The sequence below is a fragment of the Pinus tabuliformis genome, chromosome 8 (assembly GCF_031772625.1).
Source record: "Pinus tabuliformis cultivar Carrire ecotype Pingquan chromosome 8, CPIR1, whole genome shotgun sequence".
Classification (NCBI taxonomy): domain Eukaryota; kingdom Viridiplantae; phylum Streptophyta; class Pinopsida; order Pinales; family Pinaceae; genus Pinus; species Pinus tabuliformis.
The window spans coordinates 1,817,282,905-1,817,307,575 of NC_142294.1; the positions used below are offsets into that span (position 1 = coordinate 1,817,282,905).

Consider the following 24,671-nt stretch of genomic DNA (forward strand, 5'->3'; position numbering starts at 1 on the left):
CACTATTGCATCTGTACGACAACTCCCTCTGCATTTGTGTTGCTGCTAGTCCATCCTCCCAACACTGCATCTGCACTGCATCCCCCTCTCATCATGCTGCATCGTGCTACTGCCAGCTGCTTCTGCACTACAACTCAGTTACTGAGAAGTAAGTGATCCACCCAACTTTTGACATCCCTGTTAGGCTAGAAACACTCCCGATGCTGAAGCTCCCTCTGCCGCTATCAAGTGCTCCCTCTGCTGACCTTTGCGCTGCTGCAACAACTCCTTGCATCTCGCATTGTTGCACATTTCTCTGTGCCATCCTGCACTGGTGCAACACTCTCCGTGCCTCTCGCATTGTTGCAACCTGTTAGCCTCACGCTGCCTGGGGGCTCCTGCACTGTAGCACTCTTCGTCGCTTCATTTGCATCCATCTCTACCAACATCCGCCAGTCCTGCTACTCTCTCTTCGGGGCTCCCGTAGCAAGGTATAATCCAAGAGGTTGGGTACCTCAAGGATCTTGCCCCTCATTGCCTGTAGTCTTTCTGATTTCAACTCGATGTCTTCCCACCTCTTCTCTAGAGGTACATGAGCACTCATGGCACAATCGACATCCTCCTCTACCTCATTTTCTGCCTTCGCTGGTGCCGCCTTGGAGTTAGATGCATCTCCCTTGTTTTTCTTCTTTGGACACTGGTTCGCATAATGACCCAGTTCCCCACAGTGGAAGCACTTGACCTTGGAGAGGTCCTTCTTCTTCCTCTTCTCCTGCTTTTCTGCAGATGCCAGAGCTGCATCCTCTTCCTCTTCCTTCTTGATCTGGAGTCCTTTGTTGGTACTTCTCGTCTTGCTCAACAGTCTGACCTCTTCTTGGCGAAGAGCTGCCCACAGTGCTTCCCAATCTGGAAGACTTACCCTGCCTAGTATGCTCTGGACAAATGTCTCTCACTCCTCCGACACTGCGTTTAGTGCGGTCCTCACCATCAACTCCTGATTCGGCAGGGCCCCTATGGAAGTCAGTTGGTACCAAATCTCCTTCAATCTCTTGAGGAAGTGATCTATCTGCTCCCCCTTCTGCATCTGATATGACTGTAGCTGATTCTCAAGTAACATCTTCCTCTGCACAGAAGTACGCTGGTACAACATCTTCATGGTGTCCCACATTTCCTTTGCTGTGTCCTTCTCGACAATATGTTGGACCACATGATCCTTGACCCCATCAAGGATGATGCATTTCGCCTTGGCCATTGCCTCCTCGAACTTTTCATTTTCAACCGGGTCAACTGGGATCGCCATTGTTCTCAAGGCGAAGGCCTTGATGCGATGTCTATCTAGAATGGACAGGATCCTGGCCTTCTAGACCGCAAAGTTGGATGCCCCATCCAGCCTGTCCTGATCCCTTAGCTCATCCATTGCCATCTCTCTGCTCTTCTGTCGACTCCTCCGAGTCTCTCTACTTCCCTCTGAAAGTTCTCTCTTCGACTCCTGCTGAGTCTCTACTTCCCTCCTGGAAGTTCTTTGCTAGACTCCCTCTGAGTCTCGATTTCCCTCCTTGAAATCCTCCTGCCAATTGTCCAGTTGCACCTCTCCGATCTTCTATGCACCTGCATCACTGATCCGGATTCCTTGGCTAGAAATCCGCCTCGGTAGCAACTCCCTCTACCTTGGTTTTGCCCTATTAGGCACTGTTCTGCACACAATACCCCACCAGCTTCGCTCTCGCAAACTGGCCACAGCTTCCTATGGCCCAGCAACTGAAGGGCTGAGTCTCTAGGCTCTGCGCAATCCTGGCACTGGAAAAACAACTCCCTCAGCCAATTGCGTCAACCCTCTTGGTCTTTGTGTGGCTCTGTGTGAGCCTCTTTCTGCCCTCATCAGCCTTTGCACTGGCCTCTCTCTGGTTTGGACTGATGACGCAGTCCCTCTGCGTCAACCCTTCTTCTGTCGCTTTCTGCAAGGATCAACTTCTGTCACTCGGGACAACTGATTCTACTGCAAATGATCTGCTTAGCTGATGCCTTCAACTCTCTTGTGATTTGCAACCTGGCTCTGATACCATGTTGTAATTGCTAAGTCTATCCGTTAGAAATTTAATCTGTATTCTTCTGGTTTATTTCTTCTACTTGTTAAATTCGAACAAGTTATTAAAACATATAAATAACGAAATGAACACAATATAGTCTCAACATCTACAGATCATCAGCTGAAAGAAAACAAACACATAAGTGACACCGTTATTTTTGGACAAATATCCTCAGAAAAACCCAATGCAGGAAAATGAATGCAGCTATTATGAGGGTTTATTATTATGCAGTATTTCCTTGAGTACAACTAGGTGCCAAACTGGCTCACCTGATAGAGAAAAATAACTGGCAGCAATACCTCTCTATTCAGAAACAGCTATTCAAAAAACCTGTCCCACGAAACCCTCTCCACCGACTCTGAAGCACTGCGTTGGCCCTTCTAGCCTCTGCGTCAGCTCCAAACCCCTTTGCATCAACCCTCTAAGGCATTGCGCAGCCTCTGGGACCCTCTGCGTCACTCCAGCTGCTCTCTGCGTGGATGACGTAGTCCCTCTGGCCTTTGCACTATCTTTGTTGGGCTCTGTGTGGCCTGCTCTGGCTGCTGCTTCTCACTCTCTACCTCTGCGCTGGTCTCTCGGCACTGTCTTTGCCTCTCTATCCAGTACTCACTGCCCCTCGTTGCTGATCACTGATTCGACTTTGCTTAGCAACCTCGCTCTAGCAAATCGAATCACTGATCACTCTGGTGTATCCTCCAACTGACCCTCAAGCCTCCTCTTATACTTTTCCTGTTGGTCCTTCAACGACTGAGATTAAATCTTTAATCAACGGCTAAGATTAGATTTGGCTTGATCCATGACTTTTGGAACCTTTTAACCCAGTTTTATATTAATACCCATTAATATTTTATTTTTCCTAAGTTTAGACTTAGGAACTCCATTAAAAATATTAATTAATATCTCCCAAACCGGGTACAATCTGTCCAAACCATTTCCGGGTCTTGGAGATCTCATGTGCTTTAGCCTCTCCACCAATTTTCATGGCTAGAGCACATCCGATGCTACCCCAAATCAACATAGATGTGATCTACAACTGATACTCATGTGGTAGGATGAAAGATCCTAAAGGAAACATGACATGAAGAAGGTAACAAGGTATGATGGAAGGCCAAATATGGACCAATGGATCACTTTGTGATGAAAAGAAGGATGACATGACTAACATGATTGATAAATGAAAATGATGGATGGTCTGTGCCCTAAGAAGAAGTCCCAAAAAGATGTAGGCTCCATAACAAAGAAGAAATTCATTACATCGAAATATACAAGCAACTGTTTGTCCCATGATATCCACCTAAAGCGCTGTTGGAAGCAAGTCCCTGGTCAAGAGGGAGCTTGGTCAAGTCCCTGGTTAAGAGGGAGCTTGGGTACATTCCTTTTATATGAATGGGTACATTCCTTCATTGGAAAAGGTATATCCTAGTTGAGAGGGAGAGATAGACACATCATTTTTGTCTTCACTTGGGAAGAAAGAATGGAGTATTGGGTAAGCAATATGGCATCCGATACTCTTTGAGGATGTGGTAGGGCATCCAAGATAAGAGTAGTCGTAGAGGACCGATTTTTGAGGACTGGGAATCCAAGATAAGAGTAGTCTTGGTGGAACATACTCTGAGAGAATTCGAGTGGGGTATATTCTGAGAGAGACAATGATGAGGGTGTGTATAAATCATTGGTCTCGCCAACATTGTGCTCTAATCTTGTGGAGAGATAGAGCTTGTTAGTCAAGGTCTTGCTAAGTGACAATGTTGGAGGATATGACGCTATACAGATGGCTTACCAATCCGACTCTTCTTATGAGAATTCTTCAGATTGAGAATATCCAAGTACCTTGTATGGATTATGAATACCTCCCTAGTTAAGAGGGAGTGTTGAAATATGTAACTAGGTTTGGTCTTCATAATGACATATGTAATCATGATTTTATATATTTGATGAATTGAGAAAAATAAATTTATTATTATTGATCTTGGGACATCGGTTTCATGCTCAAGGAAAATTTATTTTTAGGTCAAGCTCCCATTGTGAGCTCTTAGGATTGGTCATTGAGTTATAAAGTCAATTGAGTCATTGTGATGTATTGAAGACCCATTTGGGCATGTGACATATTGTAAAAGAAAATTTATTTGAGTCATTGTAAGATTCAAAGACCTTCCAAGATCTCGTCAGAAGCACTCAACAAGTCGGCCTTTCAAGACCTTGTCACAAGCACTCAATCAACTCGGCCTTCCAAGACCTCGTCACAAGCACTCAATTGCCTTCCAAAGAAGCTATAGATTGTTCTAGAAGGAGATGTCGACCTAAGCATGAGGACAAGTCGACTTATTTAGATGGGAAAATCACTATATAAAGGAGGACTCAACCTCACTTGGGAGAACATCAATCAAGCATCAAGGAAAATACGTGCGAGAGGAGGAGGATAAGAAGTCCATTATGCAGTGAAGGGAGCAGAAAAGCCTCACCAAACTCCAATTAGCTCACACATGTGAAATTGCAGTGGTTTCAGGCAGGCCGAGAATTGCAGGACTGTGGAAAGAAGCCGAATTTCAGGGAAGCCGAAAATAGAAGCGCAAGAAGTCAGTTTGATAAGCATTCATTTGGACAAGAAGAAGAGCTATTAAAAAAGGTCTCGTGACTTGGTCTTGGAGAGGTTACTAGGTCAAGGGTCTTGGTCTTGGAATTCATCTATTGAAGATTCTATAAGAAAAAGAATTCAGTGGGTTTTGCTCTCAAGATTGGAGAGGTTTTTGCCCTGGTTGATAGCCTATATCTCGTGTCTTTTGTCTCATTGTTATTTATGATTTGGTAGCTATTTGATGATTTAGATAACATTAATCAAGTAAAAGAAAGAAGCTAATGAAGTTTAAGTGAAAATACATCACAAGCAGTTATCATAATAGAGAAATCACCTACTACCACTTCCCTAGATTTCTCAACAAGTACTTACAAAAATAATAATGGTAATACTATAGTTTAGCCAAATGTAGATATAAATGGAAATAAAAATAAAATATCTATAGAGTTTTGATATTTACACCTAATATTAAAACTGCTGTAGACATAAAAAAGGAATGACATTTTGACACAAATAATGATTCTATAGATATGAGGTTTATGTAAATATATTGTTACATTGCAAATATAAATATTTGAACAATAATCAAATTCGCATTTGTGCATATTTAGTCTGCATGAGTTGCAATTTCTATGTAGTTGAGTGAGACTACAACCAGTTGAGATATGTTAAACTATGTAATGTGACAAGCTAAGTAACCGGATTCGTTAGGGAGGGGCCACGTGTCCGAATCCTGCGTGTCGGACACGATTCACCCAAAAAACGTGTCCATAAAACATGACACGTCGAATCCTATCATGACACTTCGAATCCTGTGCGTGTCCCGAAAATCGCCAACGTGTCACGATTTTGGACTGCGTGTCCTGCTTTCCAGGACTCATTTAGTGGAAAAGGGACTCCCGCGGGTTAGAAAAGGCCGCATTCGCTCATTACAGTCACGCTGTTTATCATTTGGCCCCGCAATCTATAAAGCGGATGCTTCAAACATGACTGAGATAAATATCCTATATTATGCGTTAATGACCAAATGTTAGAATGTTGAGAGTATTCTTTTTATGCATGGATGACCGAATGTTAGAATGTTGAGAGTTTTCTTTTTATGCGTGGATGACCGAAAGTTAGAATGTTGGGAGTTCTCTTTTTATGCGTTGATGACCGAATGTTAGAATGTTGAGAGTTTTCTTTTCAAAGAGTAAAGTGGGAAAGCATGGCTAACTTAACAATGCAATTACCAGCGGCTGACATTAATCTAACACTACATCCTACCAATCTCAATAAACACCCAACATCTGCCAAAATACAATACAACCTTAAAGCGGACTTCTAGAGTTTAGATGAGGAGACAATGCTATTAAAATGGGTACCAATAATTTCCACGATGTCAAAAATTAAACTGGATGGATTCATATATTATACCAAATAAAAAGACTAAAAGCCACATGTGATGTTCTTTCTGGGACTGCGTGGAAAACAATCACCAACAAATAATATATTAAAATATGTCCGCATCTGTTCTAAGATGAAGTTGAATTAAAGGAGCCCAAGAAACCAAGAGCTCATGCCACCTATTTATCTATTTTCTCACCATCATCTTCCAACATAACAAGTCAGAAATAATAATCGGAGGAAAAAATGGAGCTGCGAGAACCTGGTATGAAAATCTCATGTGAGAAATCTTAACCAGCTATGCATGTTAGGCCATTCTGGCCGATGGCAAAGTCAAGAGTGTTAAACTATAATCTTAACGGAGATACTATGGCAGTTAGTTGTTTGAAATTTATAAAACGTTGTTAGTCCCTATATATTTTTAGAGTCGTTTTTTTAGTGCCAAATTAATTCACATTTTCCAATTACTTTCGATTCATATTTATTCCGGTCAGTTTATCAGTACAGTCATCTGTTTATCATTTTGTATGTACTATGCATGCTATAGATGAAGATCTATGTTTGAAATCAATAAATTTGTATCATTAATTAAAATTTGTGTAAGAAATATCTAATTTTTAATATATATATTTTTAAACTATATATATATATATATTTTTTTTTGTTTTGTTTTTTTAATAAAATAATATATAACTAATCCTATGTGTCTTGTTCCGGGGGGTCAACGTGTCCGAATCCGACACTACAAATCTCGAATCCCCGTGTCAGGTGACTTAGGTGACAAGCAATCGATATGACACAAGAATTGTGGGAAAAGGGTTTAGTTATCTCAACAATATATTCATCCAGTGAAATCAATTTATAGTACATAGATGTAATCAACTCGCGAACTGAAGAGTGCCAATACATTGAGAACTCATCAATAGATATGGATGACACCTCATTAAGGATAAGGATGACAACTCATAAAAGAGGTGCCGAGACTTCACTATTGTCTAGGGACTCACAAGATAAGAATCCCCCTCCTCAATCATAAGTCTGGATAATAATACTAGCAAGACAATGGATATCTTAAACTGGTATCTTCTCAATATTCAAATGTGAAACATTTGAATTGAGCTTTGATGGATAGGTGCTTTGAAAACCACCAAATTTGGAAGCTGAGAATTTGGAAAATCCTACTATTTGAAACATGCAAGTTTCAATATTTGTAATTTTCCATTGATGTGAACTCCAATATTTGATGAGAGCAAATTATGAGAAAGGAATCACGTAAGTTTGACCCTTCCTCGAAAATGCTTGACAACATCACCAAATTCCAAATCACAATAATAGGCCTAGTGATAATATAGGTGAATAAAATGTCCACAATATTGCTCTTAGAAAATGTCACAGAAATAGTGCCAATCAACATCCTTGTTATCAATTTATTACAAGTGACGAAATCTTGCAATGCTATGTTTGTTGTTGTGGTTTTCAAAACATTGAAGTCTCTTAGTCATCAATAATATTCCCCCTTTTTTAGTTGAATGGTGAGGAGTATGTCTAAAGGATCCAAGCTTGAGCTTTGGAATCTTCTTTTTCAATAGCTCTTTCATCAATGTATACAGTGGTTTTGGTTGATCAATAACTCTTTTTATTTGATCAATGTACTACCTCTCACCTCTTACCATGGCTAGTATTTCCCTTTTTTTTTGTTACTTTTACCCTATTTAGGCGCAATCACCTGTAGAAATTTTAGGTTCTCTGTAGCCCTCCCAGTTTCAGTTTTCTTTGCATGAGTTTAATGCCCATAGTTTTCTTTGCAAATTTAAAGAGAAACAATACAGGGTACAACTACTTTAACTTTTCAGCTAATAGGAAAATAGACAAGCATTCATGCAAATTAACCTACTGATTTTGGTCAACTTTGACCCTAGAAAAACTCACAAGGGGAAAACTAGTCATAAGGAGGATTTTATTTGCTTCAATTTTCAGAGAAATTTGTACAGTGTTAAATACAAAATTTGAGGTACTTATCTCCCCAGAAATTCAGGTCACAGTTTGCTACAGGCCTGGACTTTTGCCTTGTAACTCGGGCCATTATCCAATGTGTTTTCAACCTCTGCTTAAACATTTGAGCCACTAGACTGAAACTCGAGCCACAATACAACATAAATACCACAGATACTGTGCCACTGGTAGAACACTTCCAACCTTGAATTTGATGCCTCAGACATAATGCTTCTCCTTGTATTACAGCCTGTTTCGTTACTCCCAAACTCGAGTTGGGATCACTAGAAATTGTAGATGAGAGTCACCTTGAAATGCGGGCATGGGCTCTCAAAATCCTCGCCCCCAAAAATTGCGTTGTCCCTGCTACACATCACGCATTCAGTGCTGGTTACTCTCTGCTAGGAACTTGAGCCCTGAGGATGATTTCTCTTGCAACAGTGACTTATTTCTCCTTCAACAGATCCTACTCTCAAAGCCTCCTCCTCTTTGCTCTTCACTTATCTTCCACAAATGCACATGTAGAATGATCCCCTTTCTTGCATTTTTCCCTTTTTAGTTCCTCATAATGAGTAGAAACCCTAACCCTTTTGATCAAGGGCTGAGATTAGAGCTCGACCCTCTAGATCAATGGCATAGATACTTTCCTTGATCCCCTTTTCATGTGTCCCCCCTCATTAATGAGTCTCTCTAGTCACTTCATAATAACTCCTAAAGTCACTAAAAGGTGTAATAACTCCTAAAGTCACTAAAAAGGTGTTTTAAATTTTAATTTGTTTTTTTAGACAAAGAGGCTAAAGCACTAGGAAACACCTCCTTGGTACCTTTTCTCAACACTCCCTCTTATCGAGGAAGGTGTTTCTCACCACTCCCAACTTGTCTTTGAAATAAACATGCTTGCCTGTTGGCAATGACTTGGTGAGAATGTCTGCAATTTGCTCCTCATTGGATATATACTCAAGCTTCATTGCTCCTCTCCAAACCTAATCCCAATGAAATGGTACTTGATCTCTATGTGCTTTGACCAATCATGAAATACTAGGTTCTCTGTGAGTTTAATGCAACTTTGGTTATCACAATATATCGTAGTTGGTCTCAACCTCTGACCAAATAAGCCACACCATCTTGTGAAGCCAAATAGCCTCACAAATGTTGAAGAATGTAACTAGTGCCGGTCTTCATAATTGTACTTGAGTCATGATGTAATATATTTAAAGAAATTTTTGCTATTATTAATTTGACTTATTAAAGCACGAGTTTCATGCTTGGGTCAAAATTCAATAGGTCAAAGCACCCATTGAGTCAAAGTCATATTTAATTATGTAAACCCTTCCTCGTATCATTCTTTTAAAGAAAGAAAATTATTTGAGTCATGCTAATTCTTCCACCATCAAGTCGGCCTCCTCTTCGAATTTGGATTAAATTTCAAGTCGGCTTCTCCTACTAAGTCATGTCGGCTCATTATACTAGCGGAAACCACCATATATACCCCAATGAAGTCGACCCAAAGCGGGAGCAGTCATAAAGTTTGTATGGACTACAGTCAGCAAAATTTTAGTACAAAAATTACAGTCAGTGAAGATACAGTCATCAAAGTTACAGTGAGCGAAGTTTTGATCATATACAAGACAACGAAGTATTGGAGCATGACATAAATTCAGGACCAAAATTCTCCACAATTACAGAGGTCGAAATTTTCTATCAGTGCAGGGCCAAATTTAAATTGTAGGATCAAAGTTTCTTCCTATAATTGCAGAAGCCAAAAGTTGGTTAAAGAAGGACCAAAACTTTTATTCTTGAAGATCAGTATTGGAAGAAGATTACTTCAACTGATATGTTGACTTGATGGATGTAGAGAGTATTAGGTTAAGAGTCTTGGTTGTCTCACTATGATTTGAATCTACTGAAGGAAGGCTATGTTGCACGGGTTCACAAACCCGGGGATGGGGTTCTCGAACACGTCCCGAGTTTGTCGTCCCCAAGTACCAGATCGAGTACGGGTGCTTCTGAGAAGAACACATAAGAACCGGGTTCTTCATTAAAAAAAATTGGTTTCTTTTGTCTTGATGGGTACAGAGAACCCTGATGATGGGTACTTGGAACCCCAAAATCGGGTTCTTTTGGGTTATTTGGGGTTCATTTTAGTTTTTATTTTTAATTTTTTAATTAATGGGCTTCCCCTAATATTCTAGGTAGTTAGTTCTTCATCTTGCGAGAGGAATTGGAGTACTTATGCCTTTATCTATTCAATAAAGAGAAATATGTTGGGCTCAAAGAAGGCAGAGAACTTAGTGTATGTTCATAGCACATTTCATCTCATATCTCGAAAAGACCCTCGGTACAAGGAGGGTCCTTTCAAGAGATGGGACCAATAAACAGATGATGCTATGTGTGTGGATGAGGAGATACAACTAGATGGCCTTATTCAGCTACCTCCAGTTACTATGGATGAGCAAGAGCCTTAAGATGAGAGCGATTCCTACCTGGAGAGCATGCTAACTGAAGATCTGAGTGATGCTAATGACATGGATGTTGATGACATGGCTTGAGGAAGCCATTTTTCACTATTAGCTATTTTTATTTTAGTATTTTAAAATTTCCTAGTGCTTGTTTGGAGATGCCTTAAGACAAATTTTGAATGTAGAGCGATTCCTACCTGGAGAGCATGCTAACTGTCTCCATGCTAACTGAAGATCTGAGTGATGCTGATGACATGGATGTTGATGACATGGCTTGAGGAAGCCATTGTTCACTATTAGCTATTTTTATTTAGTATTTTAAAATTTCCTAGTTCTTGTTTGGAGATGCCTTAAGACAAATTTTGAATGTAGTATGAAAATGGACATATATCATGATTCTTATTAATATGTAAACTCCAATTTGCACTTGATATCAAACTAGAAATTTTGAAATTCATTATGATTGTTGAATGTTCAATAATGTGCGTGTTTAAATATTTAAAGTTTAAATCATAAATATTTTAGTTTCCTTGTTTAAAGTTGAAAAATATACAAATTCATATATATTATAATTTATAAAATATAATATTTATATATTATATATATAAATTATAATATACCCCTGACAAACTCATGCACCCTGTTTCAAAAAATGACGTACCCGTCCTCGTACCCATCCCCAAACCCACGTTTCCTGGCAACATAGGTTCTTGACTAGGTTTTCCCCTACCTAGGGGTTTTTCCCTAGCTGAGTGCTTACATCCTGTGTCCTTTGTGATTTTTATTGTTTGGCATTTATCTTGATGAAAAGAAAAATATAAATAAGTAAAAGAAGAACTAACAAGCAAATAAAAATATTCACAAGTAAATGTCAAGATCTAAGAGAAATATAATGCCCTAGATTTCTCAACAACAAATGGCCTAACTAGCTCTAATATACTCAACTTCCTCTGAGCTCAGTGCCACTGATCTCTGCGTTTTGCTGAACCATGACACCACTGCCAAACCTAACATGAGACAACATCCAAAAGTACTCTTTCGATCACTAGCCCTGCCTACCCAATCTGAGTTTGTACAACCTGTCAACCTGACTCCATCTCCCCAGATAGTCCAGACCATAGTCCACTGTGCCCTTTAGTTACCGTAACACGTTTCACAGCCAACCAGTGTATCCTCGCGGGCTCCTCCCGGGCTCCATCATAAATTGACTCAATGTGTTGACCGCAAAACATATATCTGGCCTAGTGTTGACCAAATACATCAACAAACCGACCAATTGACAGTACCAAGTGGGGTTCACCAACTCAGAATTTGAAGCATGCAACTTCTTCCAGTTGGTGATCATCAGAGTAGCCATAGGCCTGCAATCCTCCATACGAAATCTCCTTAGTATGTCCCCTGCATACCTTCCCTGGCCCACGAAGATATGCCCATCCTCTTGTCAAACCTCTGACCCCAAAAAGTAGTCCATCAATCCCATATCGGTCTTGTTAAACTTTGAAGCAAGGTACCCCTTACAGTACTTGATGAGTTTCTCCTTTCCCTGTAATGAACAAGTCATCCACATACAAAACCAAAATGAGTGGATCCTCACCCTCCATAATGAAATATAGGTTTGGATCTACCTCACTCTTCTAGAAACCAATCTGTTGCAATTAAGCATCAATTCTCTCGTACCATGCTCTTGGCGCCTACTTCAGTCCATATAAGGCTTTCTTAAGCCTACACACATGAGATTCTCTCGCATGCACCTCATAGGCCTGTGGCTATTCAATGTAAACGTTCTTTTGTATGACTCCATTGAGAAAGGCGGTCTTCACATCCATCTGGTGAATCTTCCAACCCATCTCAGTGGTTATGGAGATCACTGCTCTAATAGAGATATAACGACTGGTGTGAAGGTCTCCTCATAGTCAAGTCCCTCTACCTGTGAGAATCCCTGTGCCACAAAACAAGCTTTCAACTTCTCTATGCTACCATTTGCAACATGTTTGATCTTGTAGAGCCACCTGGACCATTGACTTCCCATTTGGCCTCAACACTATCTCCCACACATCATTGTTCATGATGGAGGCATACTCCACCATGGCATCCCTCTAGATTTGTAGACTCGTAGCCTCCTTGAAGCTAGCTGGCTCAGTCTCCACAACATTTGCTACATAGCCACTCAACCTCTCTGGTGGTTTTCTCTCCCCCACTGATAACTTGGGTTTCCCCACTATTTCCTGTGCTTCCTTCAGGGCTTCACAAAGTCATTTTGGCTTCCTCTTCCCTGAAGTGGTCTCCTCAACTGGTATGGTCCTCCCCTGGAGCCTCTCCTCCTGATGAGGAATCCCTCCCTGTGGTCTGTGGTGAACTTGTACTCCGAGATCTTGTGCTCGGTGATTTTGGACTCTGTGAACATGTCACCCTAGAAGTAGGTGATACTCTCGACCTTGGTGTACCACTTGAAGATCTTGATACTTGTGATGTGGTCCCCTGCTGAGGAGCCTGCTGCTCTACCTGATCAACCTCTCGAGACCTCCTCAACGCCCTCTCCTCAAATCTCACATCCCGCTTGAGGACAACTTTCCTTTACGTCACAATGTATATGCGGTAGGCCTTACTTGTCTCATTGTATCCCATAAAGATACCCTTCTTTGTGGTGGGTTCCAACTTCATCCTCTTCTCCTCAGGGACGTGAATATGTGAGGCAACCAAAAATCTCGATGTGCCCTATCACAGGCTTCTTCCCAGAAAAAGCCTCCTTAGGAGTTTTACTCCTCAAGACTCTATGTGCACTCCTGTTCTACAAGTAAACTGCCGTGTTACACGCCTCAGCCCATAAAAAGAAAGGTAGCCTTTGATCATGCAACCTAGCTCTCGCTGCACCCACTATGGCCCTGTTCTTCCTCTTCGCTACCCCATTATGCTGGGGGATATAAGGCACTATGTACTCCCTCCTGATGCCTGCATTGCTACAAAACTCCATCTCCTTGGAGGTATACTCGCCTCGCCCCCATTATCCACAAGAGCCTTAAACTCTTGGAACCTCCTGAAGACTTGATCATTGGTCTTCAGAAAGAAAATATAGGTCTTCCTGAGGCAGTCATCAACGAAAGTCACATAGCACTCACATCTGCTCAATGATACATGAGACATAGGACCACACACATCAGAGTGTATCAAATCCAAAATACCTTCACTGCTTAGGAAAGGTGTCTTAGGGTACTTTCCCAAAGCACAGCCCCTGCACACATCATCATGCTCAGTGTTGAACTCAGGTAAACCTTTAACCATCTCCCTTAGCATCTAGAATTCTCCATGGTGCAAGTGGGCCATCCTCCTGTGCCATATCTTGCACAAGTCACTATTGTTGGTCTGTGCCACTAAGGCTCTTGTAGGCTAAAACATAAACCTATAAAGCCTCCAACTGCGGACTCCAATCACTCTAGCTCCCCTGGGATATATAAGCAAGCACCAATCCTTTTTGGACCACTACATACCCCCTATCCTGAATACTGGAGAATACTGGAGACTGAAATCAAGTTCTTCTTCAGCGCTAGAACATAAAGAACATCTGTCACTTTCAAAGGAGCTGATGATTCCCTTTGAAAGGATACTATCCCCACTCCTGCTACTTTGACCTTGGAGTTATCTCCAAGCACAACCTCCAAGTCAATATCATCCTCTGTAAGTGAAAGGATACTATCTCCACTCTTGCTACTTTGACCTTGGAGTTATCTCCAAGCACAACCTCCAAGTCAATATCATCCTCTGTAAGACTTGTTGTTTGATATTTCTAGGGTTCACAGAAACTAGAAATATAATGTAAAATTACAAAGAATGTTTGTTGTGGCCAAATATAATATAAAATTACAAATAATGTTTGCTGTGGCCAAATGTGAAGATTACACCCTTAATTTTAACAACGTTGCTTGTAACATTGGTTTGCTTAAGTTGTAATATTCTACTACTAAGAATTCAATATTTCCCACATTTCCACAAATAACCCCATCCCAGTTCATTGTGTTATGATTTTTTTCGCACTTGAATTCTAGTTGGATTCTTGTTGGAGTATTGAAGGAGATTGCCTACTTCGGTGCTCACATCAATGACGGATTGAAGCGTCACTGGATCTATTCCTATTTCAACTTTTTGTTCCAAGTGCCATATAGATTCAAGTGGCTATTTCTTTTTCTATATATTTTTTTGCCAATTGGGGGTCTTCTTTCTCCATCTTCATGAGGATGATCTTTTCTCCATCTTCATGAGGATGATCTACGGGCGGGCTTTGTAACTACTTATGGAATTTCATTATTGATTTCCTTCGAAAAGCTTGCAGGAATTGGTCCATAGTCTTCTTTGAATTATTGGCTTTGTTGTTGCTTGATTAGTTACAAATGTGCCATACATAAATTGAAGATTGGTTAAAATTGGTTACTCCCGTATCTGTTGAACACGTCTCTTGCTTCCTCTTGCTTCCTGATATCAATATTCCTAGTGACTGCTAGAACAAGGTTGCGGGGGAGCACCCCACCTCGAATCTGCTCCCGAAGCGCGTTCCTTTCGAGAGCAACCTTGGGTGCGCGCTCCTGAAATTCACTCTTGCACTCCCTAATTTTTTTTTTTTTGCTCCCCTAGTTTTTTTTCACAATTTTTTTTTTTGCAAACACATTTCAAACGCAATTTTTTTTTCAAAGAAACAAGAATTTTTTTCAAAGAAACAAGAATTTTTGAGTGGGGCACCCTGATCAAGCCCATGGCCCTAGTATTGATGCGCAATTCATGGTAATGTTAAATTCTTAAAGTAAAAATGTCATTCTCTTTTATTTTTCATTTTCATTCTTTTACTTCAATTTTTAACATTATCATGAAATGACTCAAGATGTTTGAGAGTTGTTCTAATCTCATTGGATTTCATATGGAGAAAGGAGAATTTTAGATCTCACTTAAAATCTAGTAGACTCATCAGTTTTTCAGGATTGGGGGGATTGCAATGTTTCCATTAGATTTTGTCATGTACTAAGGTATGGAACTCGTATTTAATCAAGACAACTGATCCTTCTATTGTGTATTTTGATGTTAGTGACATTGGTCGTCGAACTCTTTTATCATGACCCTATTACAAATGTACCCATCACTCAAACAAAATCTTGACTTGACATGCTACATTTTTTCTATCTTATCTTAATGCTTAGAAGGTGATATTAATGACATAGATCCCAAGATAGGTAATGTTTTGGATGATATATGGGTATTAGTTCTAGCATTATTTTTTTGGATGCTAGAGGTCATCTAGAGCCTGTTTGTTGATCTATTTTTGGTTCAGAAATAGATTTCAATCAATGATATTTTGGTTATGTGCACCCATACAAGCCATGTAAATCAATATTTGTAACTTGTGGACCTGTGGTTGATGAAGATTGTAACTACTAGATGCTTGATGTTATAGGGTTTCATCCATATTTTTATGTTAATTCATCATTCTACATGCTTTCTCAGAAATTAGGGATTTTTCATGGCGGCAAGAGGCCCAAACATTAGCAATAGACAATAGATTTACTTTTAGTAGTTTTTATAACTGTTGACTCTTTCATATTTATTATGATATTTTTTGTAAATAATATATGACAATTTAAGTTTGAAGTTGGCAATTATAACTCGTTGATAATGAATTATGAATAAAGTTGAAAGTTGAAACATTTCATTTCATATTAGATATTCTTTGGTATCAAAATGGGTACAAATACAAGTTACAAGTTACAATTTCAATGATCAATGATAATAAATGTTAGGTATTAAATTTTGAACTCTTGAAATTTTAAGATTGATGAGTCACGAGACTCCATGTGTTGTATGTTGTTAACTTGTGGTGTGGTTGATGAAGATTATATAAAAGTATTATTTCTATATGATCCATGTTTAAATGGTTTAATAAAAGTATTATTTCTATATGATCCATGTTTAAATGGTTTAATCCATGTTTTTATGCTTTTTATTTATCAAAATATATAAAAATATATTATATAAAAATTTTAAAAAATATATTATATAAAAATTCAAAATTCGCTCATAGAAGTATAATTTCTATATGATTGAATTAAATGGTTTCAAGTTTTATGCATCAAAATATATATTAAGTTTTATGCATCAAAATATATAAAAATATATATTATTTAAAAATTCTAAAAAAATATGTTTTTATGCATCAAAATATATATTATATAAAAACTCTAAATTTTTTTAAAAATATATATTATATAAAAGTTCTAAAAAATATATATAATTGATATTAAATGGTTTAATCCATGTTTTTATGCATCAAAATATATAAAAATTCTAAAATATATATTATATAAAATTTCGTTTTTCATTCTCTGCCGAATGGGGAGCTTTTGAAAATGTCACCCCGCTCCCAAGCAACCTTGTGCTAAAATGATGAAGAGACGAGTCGATAAGGGATATACTTGTCTCATTTCTTAGATTCTTCAAAAGCATCGAACAGTATGTAGGAAATGTGCTTATCAGCTGTCCATATCATGCTTCGTTAAAGTAATTTCTCAGGTACACTGCCTATTTTTTTAAAATTACCCGTAAGTGTTACATTTTCATTTTATAACAACTAACTAATTGGTTATTTAATCTTTGCAGCTGAGTTTGATCGGAAACGTGGACCAACTGGGCATTAACGCTCTAGACGTTTTTTTTAATCCTCAAAATTCTATATAAATCTCGATTTTAAGGGGAGGAATTTGAAGGTTAAGCAATTAGAAGAAATTTCAGAAAAATAAGAAAATTTTAGAATTTTCTGAATTTTAAAAATTTTAAAATGTAAATCATTTTTATTAAAAGAGGTTTATTTTTAAATTAGGTATTGATCGAGAAAGAATCCCCTCTCTACATTTTCATTATTAATTTTAAAGAAGTACATCGTTTTTTAAGAATCCTTGGATAAAGGTAATGATGCTAAGCAGGCAGTGAATTTAAATGAAGGAGCTGAAGTGCACAACAAATGAGAAGTACACAATCAAAAATATGAGTCGATAACACGAGAAGTAAAAGTTCTAAGCTCCTAATTTTCCCTTATGGGATGATATATCAACAAATCAAACTAGAATCAGTAAAATCATAAATATAGCAGAAAATCTTACATAAATGACTGACATGTAAGCTAGACTAAAGTAACAACAATGTTGGGGGATTGCAATTTTTTAAGAACAGAAGGAAGACGATATTTTGAAGCAAGGTACCTTTAAGTGAATTTAGATATCATTATTTAAGTGAATTTAGATGTCATTATCTATATTGGTTGGCAGTATCACACTCCCACTGAATGGCATCCCCAAAATTGAGAATTGGAAAGACACTGTTTCAAATTTCAATGATTTCATCTTAATACTTGCATTGATAAAGATCTTTGCCTTTCCAGACCAACAAGTTGATCATGCTTTATTCGGCCGCCTTCTGTATTTCAATACCACTAGTATTGAGAACTGATACCAAATTCTTAAAGATAGAACAACACTACTAAAAGAGTACTGATAATGAGGTTAACCCTTTGTCATATGTGGAGAGTGGAGGTACACCGGCAGTTACTGGCTAAGGCCCAATATTGTTACTTTAAAGGAAGAAGATGCAAGTAACATTGTATATACCCTTCTGGTTTTAGCTTTTCATTTTCGTTTTTGTGAAAATGAGAAATATTAAAAAAAAGGGAGTACTGAAAATGAAATACTGATATAGTGCTCCAAATATGAGTTTGAATTGGAGATTCTGTCGTCGATACAAGTTCCAAAAGTCCCATTGACTGCCGTTATAGTGAAGGGTTGGTTATTAAAGTGATTGTGAAAGGTCTTGAGCTCTGGGCGCTAAAAGATCAACCCTTCATTTCCTTTCTGGGAGGGTTGGGATAAGCTTTCCTTCACACATGGACGTCAAGTGACAAATTTACCTTCGTTATGAGGGTTGGTTCTTTTAGGTATTAACTAGTATAGCAACATCAGGACAAAATTTATAATGCACGTAATTAGTAATTAGTAATGTAGATTTTGTCTTTTGTGTGGGAGGACCAAATGGATGGTATAATGGAGGACCAGGATGATGGGATGCTATCTTCTCCGCCCTCTCAAATTCCATGGCACATTTTTGGTCCCTTGTAATAAGGCTTCCCCATCCTAGTGGAGTCTCAGGATTTGCTAAGTCATAAATTTATGGTATATTTGGTTTACCGGCTGTTGGATATACTCTTTGGAGTTATAGTGGCAGCTACTAGGTTTGATGCTAAGTCATAAATTTATGGTATATTTGGTTTACCAGCTGTTGGATATACTCTTTGGAGTTATAGTGGCAGCTACTAGGTTTGATTTTGGTCCTCATCTAAATTACTCCAGATTTCCAAATTACTAATTCGGTAAATTAGTAAATTTTAACCAACACCGTCACCATAATAGAAGGCATGACGCACTGGCATTTCAAAGTAGTCATATGATCTGGACAATTACTCTAGTAGTGTAATAAAACTGAATATGTAATGAGAACTTGTGTTTGTCAGGTTCTCGCAGCATCTGAAAAGTGTCATTTATCTTTTGTCTTTTGTATGTCTTCCTATGTGGTCTCGTCATATTGCAGGGGACTGAATTACTTAAATGATCGCCTGGCTGCAAAGGCTGAACCTCGGTTCAAAATCCATTACGAGTGTTCTATTTCTTTTTAACAATGTTAAAAAAAATTGAGTTTCAATTAAATACATGACAAAGCCTCTTTTTTAGTCTTTGGTGTAGGGAGGTGCTTTATTATGTGCTGTAGAATGGCGTTTTAGAAATTTGGACTTGCAATTAAAATATTATAAAGAGCATGTTCGTATCGGTTAAAATATATCTCAATGCCTGTCAATTAATATTAATAATAATTTGGACTTACAATTGAAATATTATAAAGAGTATGTTCGTATCCGTTAAAATGTATCTTAATGCCTATCAATTAATATGTTGGGCCATTGTTGGTTGTGTTGTGCGGACAGGGGCCCTTGCAACAGCAGGTGTTCTTACAGCAGGCTTGGTCAGTTTCAGGAATGGGAATTATCAGTTGAGTCAAAAATTGATGAGAGCTCGTGTTGTCACGCAAGGTGCTACTGTGGCACTGATGCTTGGTACTGCCGTTTATTATGGAAAATTTTAAGGCTTTATACGTATGTATATCAAGCTCTGTTGGAATCCTTAGAGCTTTCTATCTGTGAGGCTAAACTATTTGTTTATATGTAATCCTGATTGATGAAAGTGTTTTCTTTTTTTTTTAAATCATGAGAATATGAGATCGACATCAAAGGATGCAATTTGTTTGAACTTTCCAGTGCCGCATTTTTCCGCCTTACATGAATAAAGATTTAATGTCAAAATATTAAATTTTCTATCCATTTTATCAGCAGTGATTTTTATAATTTTCTTTTATTTATGCAGGTTTAGCAACTTTTATACTGGTATTGCAACTTATTTGATCAATGGAATAATTACATGGATATGATAGATTTTCCTTGTGTAATTGTCTGCCAACATTTCTGGGTTCAGTTTTGATGGTTCTTAAGAAATGATACGTTTGTGGTTATTGCTTCCTGGGGATTATGGTAAGCAATAGCCCATGGCTACATGCGTAGGCTTTGCTTTGTGCATTTATCAAAGCTGTCTTGTTTGCTTGGGCGTTTAACTCAACGATGGCATTACGCTAGTCGTATAATTCTTTAATTTTTGACGGTTATAAAACCTGTTGAATACACCCATACTTCATTTTTGCAAATATACGAGTCTATTAATTTTGGGGGCATATATGAATAATTTGGGAGTTGATACTATAACAACATAAGTTAATGTTTCGAATGCATTCATATGAAATAAATGAAATGGCATGTCAAAGTTATATTGGTTATATCTTCATAGCCAAGATAGATTACTCCACCTTGTGTTAGGTTATAAGGTGGTTGAATATGGGAGGGCTATAATGTTACAAGTATCCGGTGGTTGAATATGGGATGGCTATAATGTTACAAGTATTCAATGTTTTTCTATCCAAGTACCCAATGGTCTAGTATCCAATGTCTTTCTATCCAGATATCCAATGTATTTGTATTTCTAGTTATAATTGATATCAAATATCCAATGTATTTCTAGTTATAATTGATGTGCTTGGCTACAACCTCGTATCCAATGTCTTTCTATCCAAATATCCAATTGATGTGCTTGGCTACAACCTCGTATCCAATGTCTTTCTGTCCAAATATCCAATACATTTCCAGGTATAATTTATGTGTTAGGCTACATGTTGGCTGAGCAGTTAATTAACCAAGAAATATATCACTGAAACTAAATGAAACTGAATGCAAAGGCACAAGTAAAAACACAATGTTTACGTGGTAAAACCTTGACAGGGTGTCAAGGAAACATCCACGGGGAAAGGGATTGGATTTTCTATTAAATCAACAATGATTCTCCTCCTTACAATAGTTCGGGCATTCATCATTTTATAGGAGCCTCCTTTGTTACATAACTGTTGTTTCGGTATAAAACCAACTTGGCAGTAAATACAATTTTTACACATATTTACAATTAGTTGTCAAATTCCAACAAACTCCACCTTGACAAAAATTTTCCTAATCCCTTGCCCATGACCATTCATCATCTCTTTTGCAAGCCAAGATAAGCTTAAACACCATCGCAGCTTCTCTATTGTAACTGGCTTCGTAAATATGTGTGCACAATTCTCCCGTGTATGGACCTTCTTGAGAACTACTTTTCCACCATCGATCACATGTCTCAGAAAATGATACCTTACATCAATGTGCTTGGTCTTGCTGTGATACGTTGGATTTGTAGCCAAGAGAATAGCACTATGACTGTCACAGAGTACATTCACTTTCTCTTGCGTCTTTCCAATCTCATCAAGTAGACCCTTTAACCAGATTACTTCTTCACTAGCATCTGAAGCAGATATATATTCTGCTTCGGTAGTGGATAACGCAACTGTTTCTTGAAGCTTTGACATCCAACTAATTGCTCCACCTGCAAGAGTAAAGACATAACCTGTAGTAGATCTCCTTTTGTCCAAATCACCTGCATAATCAACATCTACATATCCGCAGACAGATCCTTCACTACCATTAAAGATGATGCAATGGTCACTTGTGCCTCTTAGATATCGAAGCACCCATTTCACTGCTCACCAATGTTCTTCACCTAGATTTGCCATGAACCTACTGACAACTCCAACTGCATGTGAAATGTCAGGTCTTGTAGATACCATTGCATACATTAAGTTGCCTACAACATTTGCATATGGTACATGAGACATATACTGCTTTTCTTCATTAGTTTTAGGATTCAAAACCGAAGAAAGCTTAAAATGGGAAGCTAATGGAACATTAACAGGTTTCACACTGTTCATACAAAACTTTTCAAGTACTCTTTCTACATACTTCTGCTATGATAACCAAAGCTTACCATTTTTCCTGTCTCTATGTATCTCCATGCCCAAGATATGTTTTGCTGCTCCAAGATCCTTCATATCAAACGTCCTAGAGAGCTAAGCCTTTAACCTATTGATCTCTTCCATGCTTTTGCTTGCAATAAGCATATCGTCAACATACAAAACAAAGATAATAAATATGCCACTGAAACTCTTGAAGTATACACAATGATCATACTCACTTCTAATAAAGTTTTGGCTCATCATGAAGGAGTCAAATTTCTTGTACCAATGCTTGGCAGACTCCCTCAGGTCGTACAATGATTTCTTGAGCTTGCAAACTAATCTTCTGCTGCGACCTTGTACAAAACCTTCTGGTTGTTCCATACCATGTAGAAAAGCTGTTTTAACATCTAACTGTTCTAACTCAAGGTTAAGTAATGTAGTTAGTGCCAACACAGTACAAATAGAAACATGTTTTACAACTGGTGAAAAAATCTCATGAAAGTCAATACTTTCAACCTGATAATACCCTTTTGCTACCAGTCTTGCCTTATACCTTTCGATACTTCCATCAACTTTCCGTTTCAATTTGAAGACCCATTTGCATCCAACAACACTTCTCCCTTCAGGAAGTTCTACAAGATCCCAGGTATTGTTCTTGGTTAAGGAATCCATTTCTTCTTCCATAGCCGTTTTCCATTTTTCGCTATCCGTATCATCCACTGCTTCCTGATAACAAGAAGGTTCTCCATCTTCAGTAATCAAAGCAAAAGATGAAGCAGAATCTTCATACCTTTTGGGAGTTTTTCTTTCCCTTGTAAACCTTCTTAGAGTCTACTGCTTCCTGATAACAAGAAGGTTCCCCATCTTCAGTAATCAAAGCAAAAGATGAAGCATAATCTTCATACCTTTTGGGAGTTTTTCTTTCCCTTGTAGACCTTCTTAGAGTGACTGGTTGCTGAACTGGTTCAGAAACTTCAACAACTTCCTTTGTATCTTCATCACCTTTTCCTCCAGAAGTCTCTCCTTCCTTTCGACTTTCAAAGAAAGGTCTAGCCTCCAACTGAATTTGTTGATTTGGCGATACCTGTTCCTGTTCAATTCTTTCAACATTTGATTTTAAAAGAGAAGATTCATCAAATGTTACATCTCTGCTAATGACTATCTTCCGTGACGTAGGATCCCACAACTTGTACCCTTTCACTGCATAGTCATACCCAACAAAGACATAACATTTCGATTTTGGATCTAATTTTGAACGTTGATTTTTAGGAATAAGAGCATAGGCATCACAACCAAATATCCTTAAATGTGAATAATCACAAGATTGACCTGACCAAACTTCTTCAAGAATTTTACAATTAATTGCTACTGAAGGTGATCTGTTAACTAAATAACAAGCAGTGGATACTGCTTCTGCCCACAACTCCTTTTGCAGGTTAGCATTGCTGATCATGCTTCTGGCTCTTTCCATAAGAGTTTGATTCATACGTTCAACAACACCATTTTGCTGAGGAGTATAAACAACAGTTTTGTGTCTAACAATTCCTTCATCCTTACAGTATTGTTCAAATTCTAGAGAAGTAAATTCACCACCATTGTCAGTTCTTAAACATTTAATTGATTTGCCTGTTCTTTTTTCTACCATTGCTTTGAATTGTTTAAAGACATTGAATACATTAGCTTTCTTTTTCAGCATAAAGACCCAAACTTTATGGGAGAAATCATCAATAAACGTTAAAAAATATAGAGCACCTCCATATGATACAACAGGAGATGGTCCCCATAGATCAGAATGAATATAGTCTAAAATTTCTTTACTATTATGACTTCCAGTTTTAAATCTCTGTTTACACTATTTTCCATACAATGTTTACAGAAATCCAACTTCAAGGATTTCAAAACAGGAAGTGATTTGCGTTTCATCAATACTTGAAGACCTTTCTTGCTCATGTGACCTAATCGTTGATGCCATAGGCGAGTACCTTCTTCTTCTTTCTTTGACACAATCGCTGCTTCACTGACCTGAGTACTTCCTTTGAGTCTGTAAAGATTTCCGACCTTTTCTGCTTTCATAACAACTAGGGCGCCTTTAGAGACTTTTAGCACTCCATTCTGACCTGTAAACTTATAACCGTCTGAATCCAACACTCCCAAAGAAATCAATTTTTTCTTCAATTCAGGTACATGCCTAACACTAGTTAATGTTCTAACTGTGTTATCATACATTTTAATCATGATATTTCCCATTCCAATAGTCTGACATGATACATTATTTCCCATAAACATAGAACTACCATTTACATCTTCATATGAAGTAAACCAATTTCTGTGTGGACACGTGATGAGAAGCACCACAGTCTAACAACAAACTTTCAAAATCCCGAGAGACATTACATACAAGTAAAGTTTTGTCTATCATACATAATTCTTCAGCAGATAAAACTTCTTCTATCATACTTGAATCAACCTGATTTGCTTCCTTCTTTTGGGTTATCAGAGTCTTTTCGTTTCCAATAGTCTTTCTTGAGGTGTCCAATTTTATTGCAGTGCCAACATTTTGCCTTACATTTCTTTCCCTTTGATTTTGATCTGGAATACCCCCTTGTTTTTTTCTCCTCTCCTTTGACTGTCCTCTAGCTATCATGGCTTCTGGTGCAATTGTCTCAGTACTAGATTTCCTCCGTACTTATTCAGATAAGAGATCTCCCACAACTGATTCAAATTTCAAAGAATCAACAGAGCTCAAATTGATTG

At 38.1% G+C, this 24,671-nt stretch overlaps 1 protein-coding gene across 1 annotated transcript in view; it reads left to right on the forward strand.

The window, feature by feature from the left end:
* The window catches only part of LOC149243541 (RING-H2 finger protein ATL48-like), an 86,666-nt gene extending 66,794 nt beyond the window's left edge, over nucleotides 1-19,872 (forward strand). Inside the window, exon 2 of the mRNA XM_089374563.1 lies at nucleotides 19,480-19,872. Coding sequence (XP_089230689.1) covers nucleotides 19,480-19,637 — 158 coding nt within the window. The 3' untranslated portion in view covers nucleotides 19,638-19,872. The remainder of the gene's footprint in view (nucleotides 1-19,479) is intronic.
* Nucleotides 19,873-24,671: the final 4,799 nt, after the last annotated feature.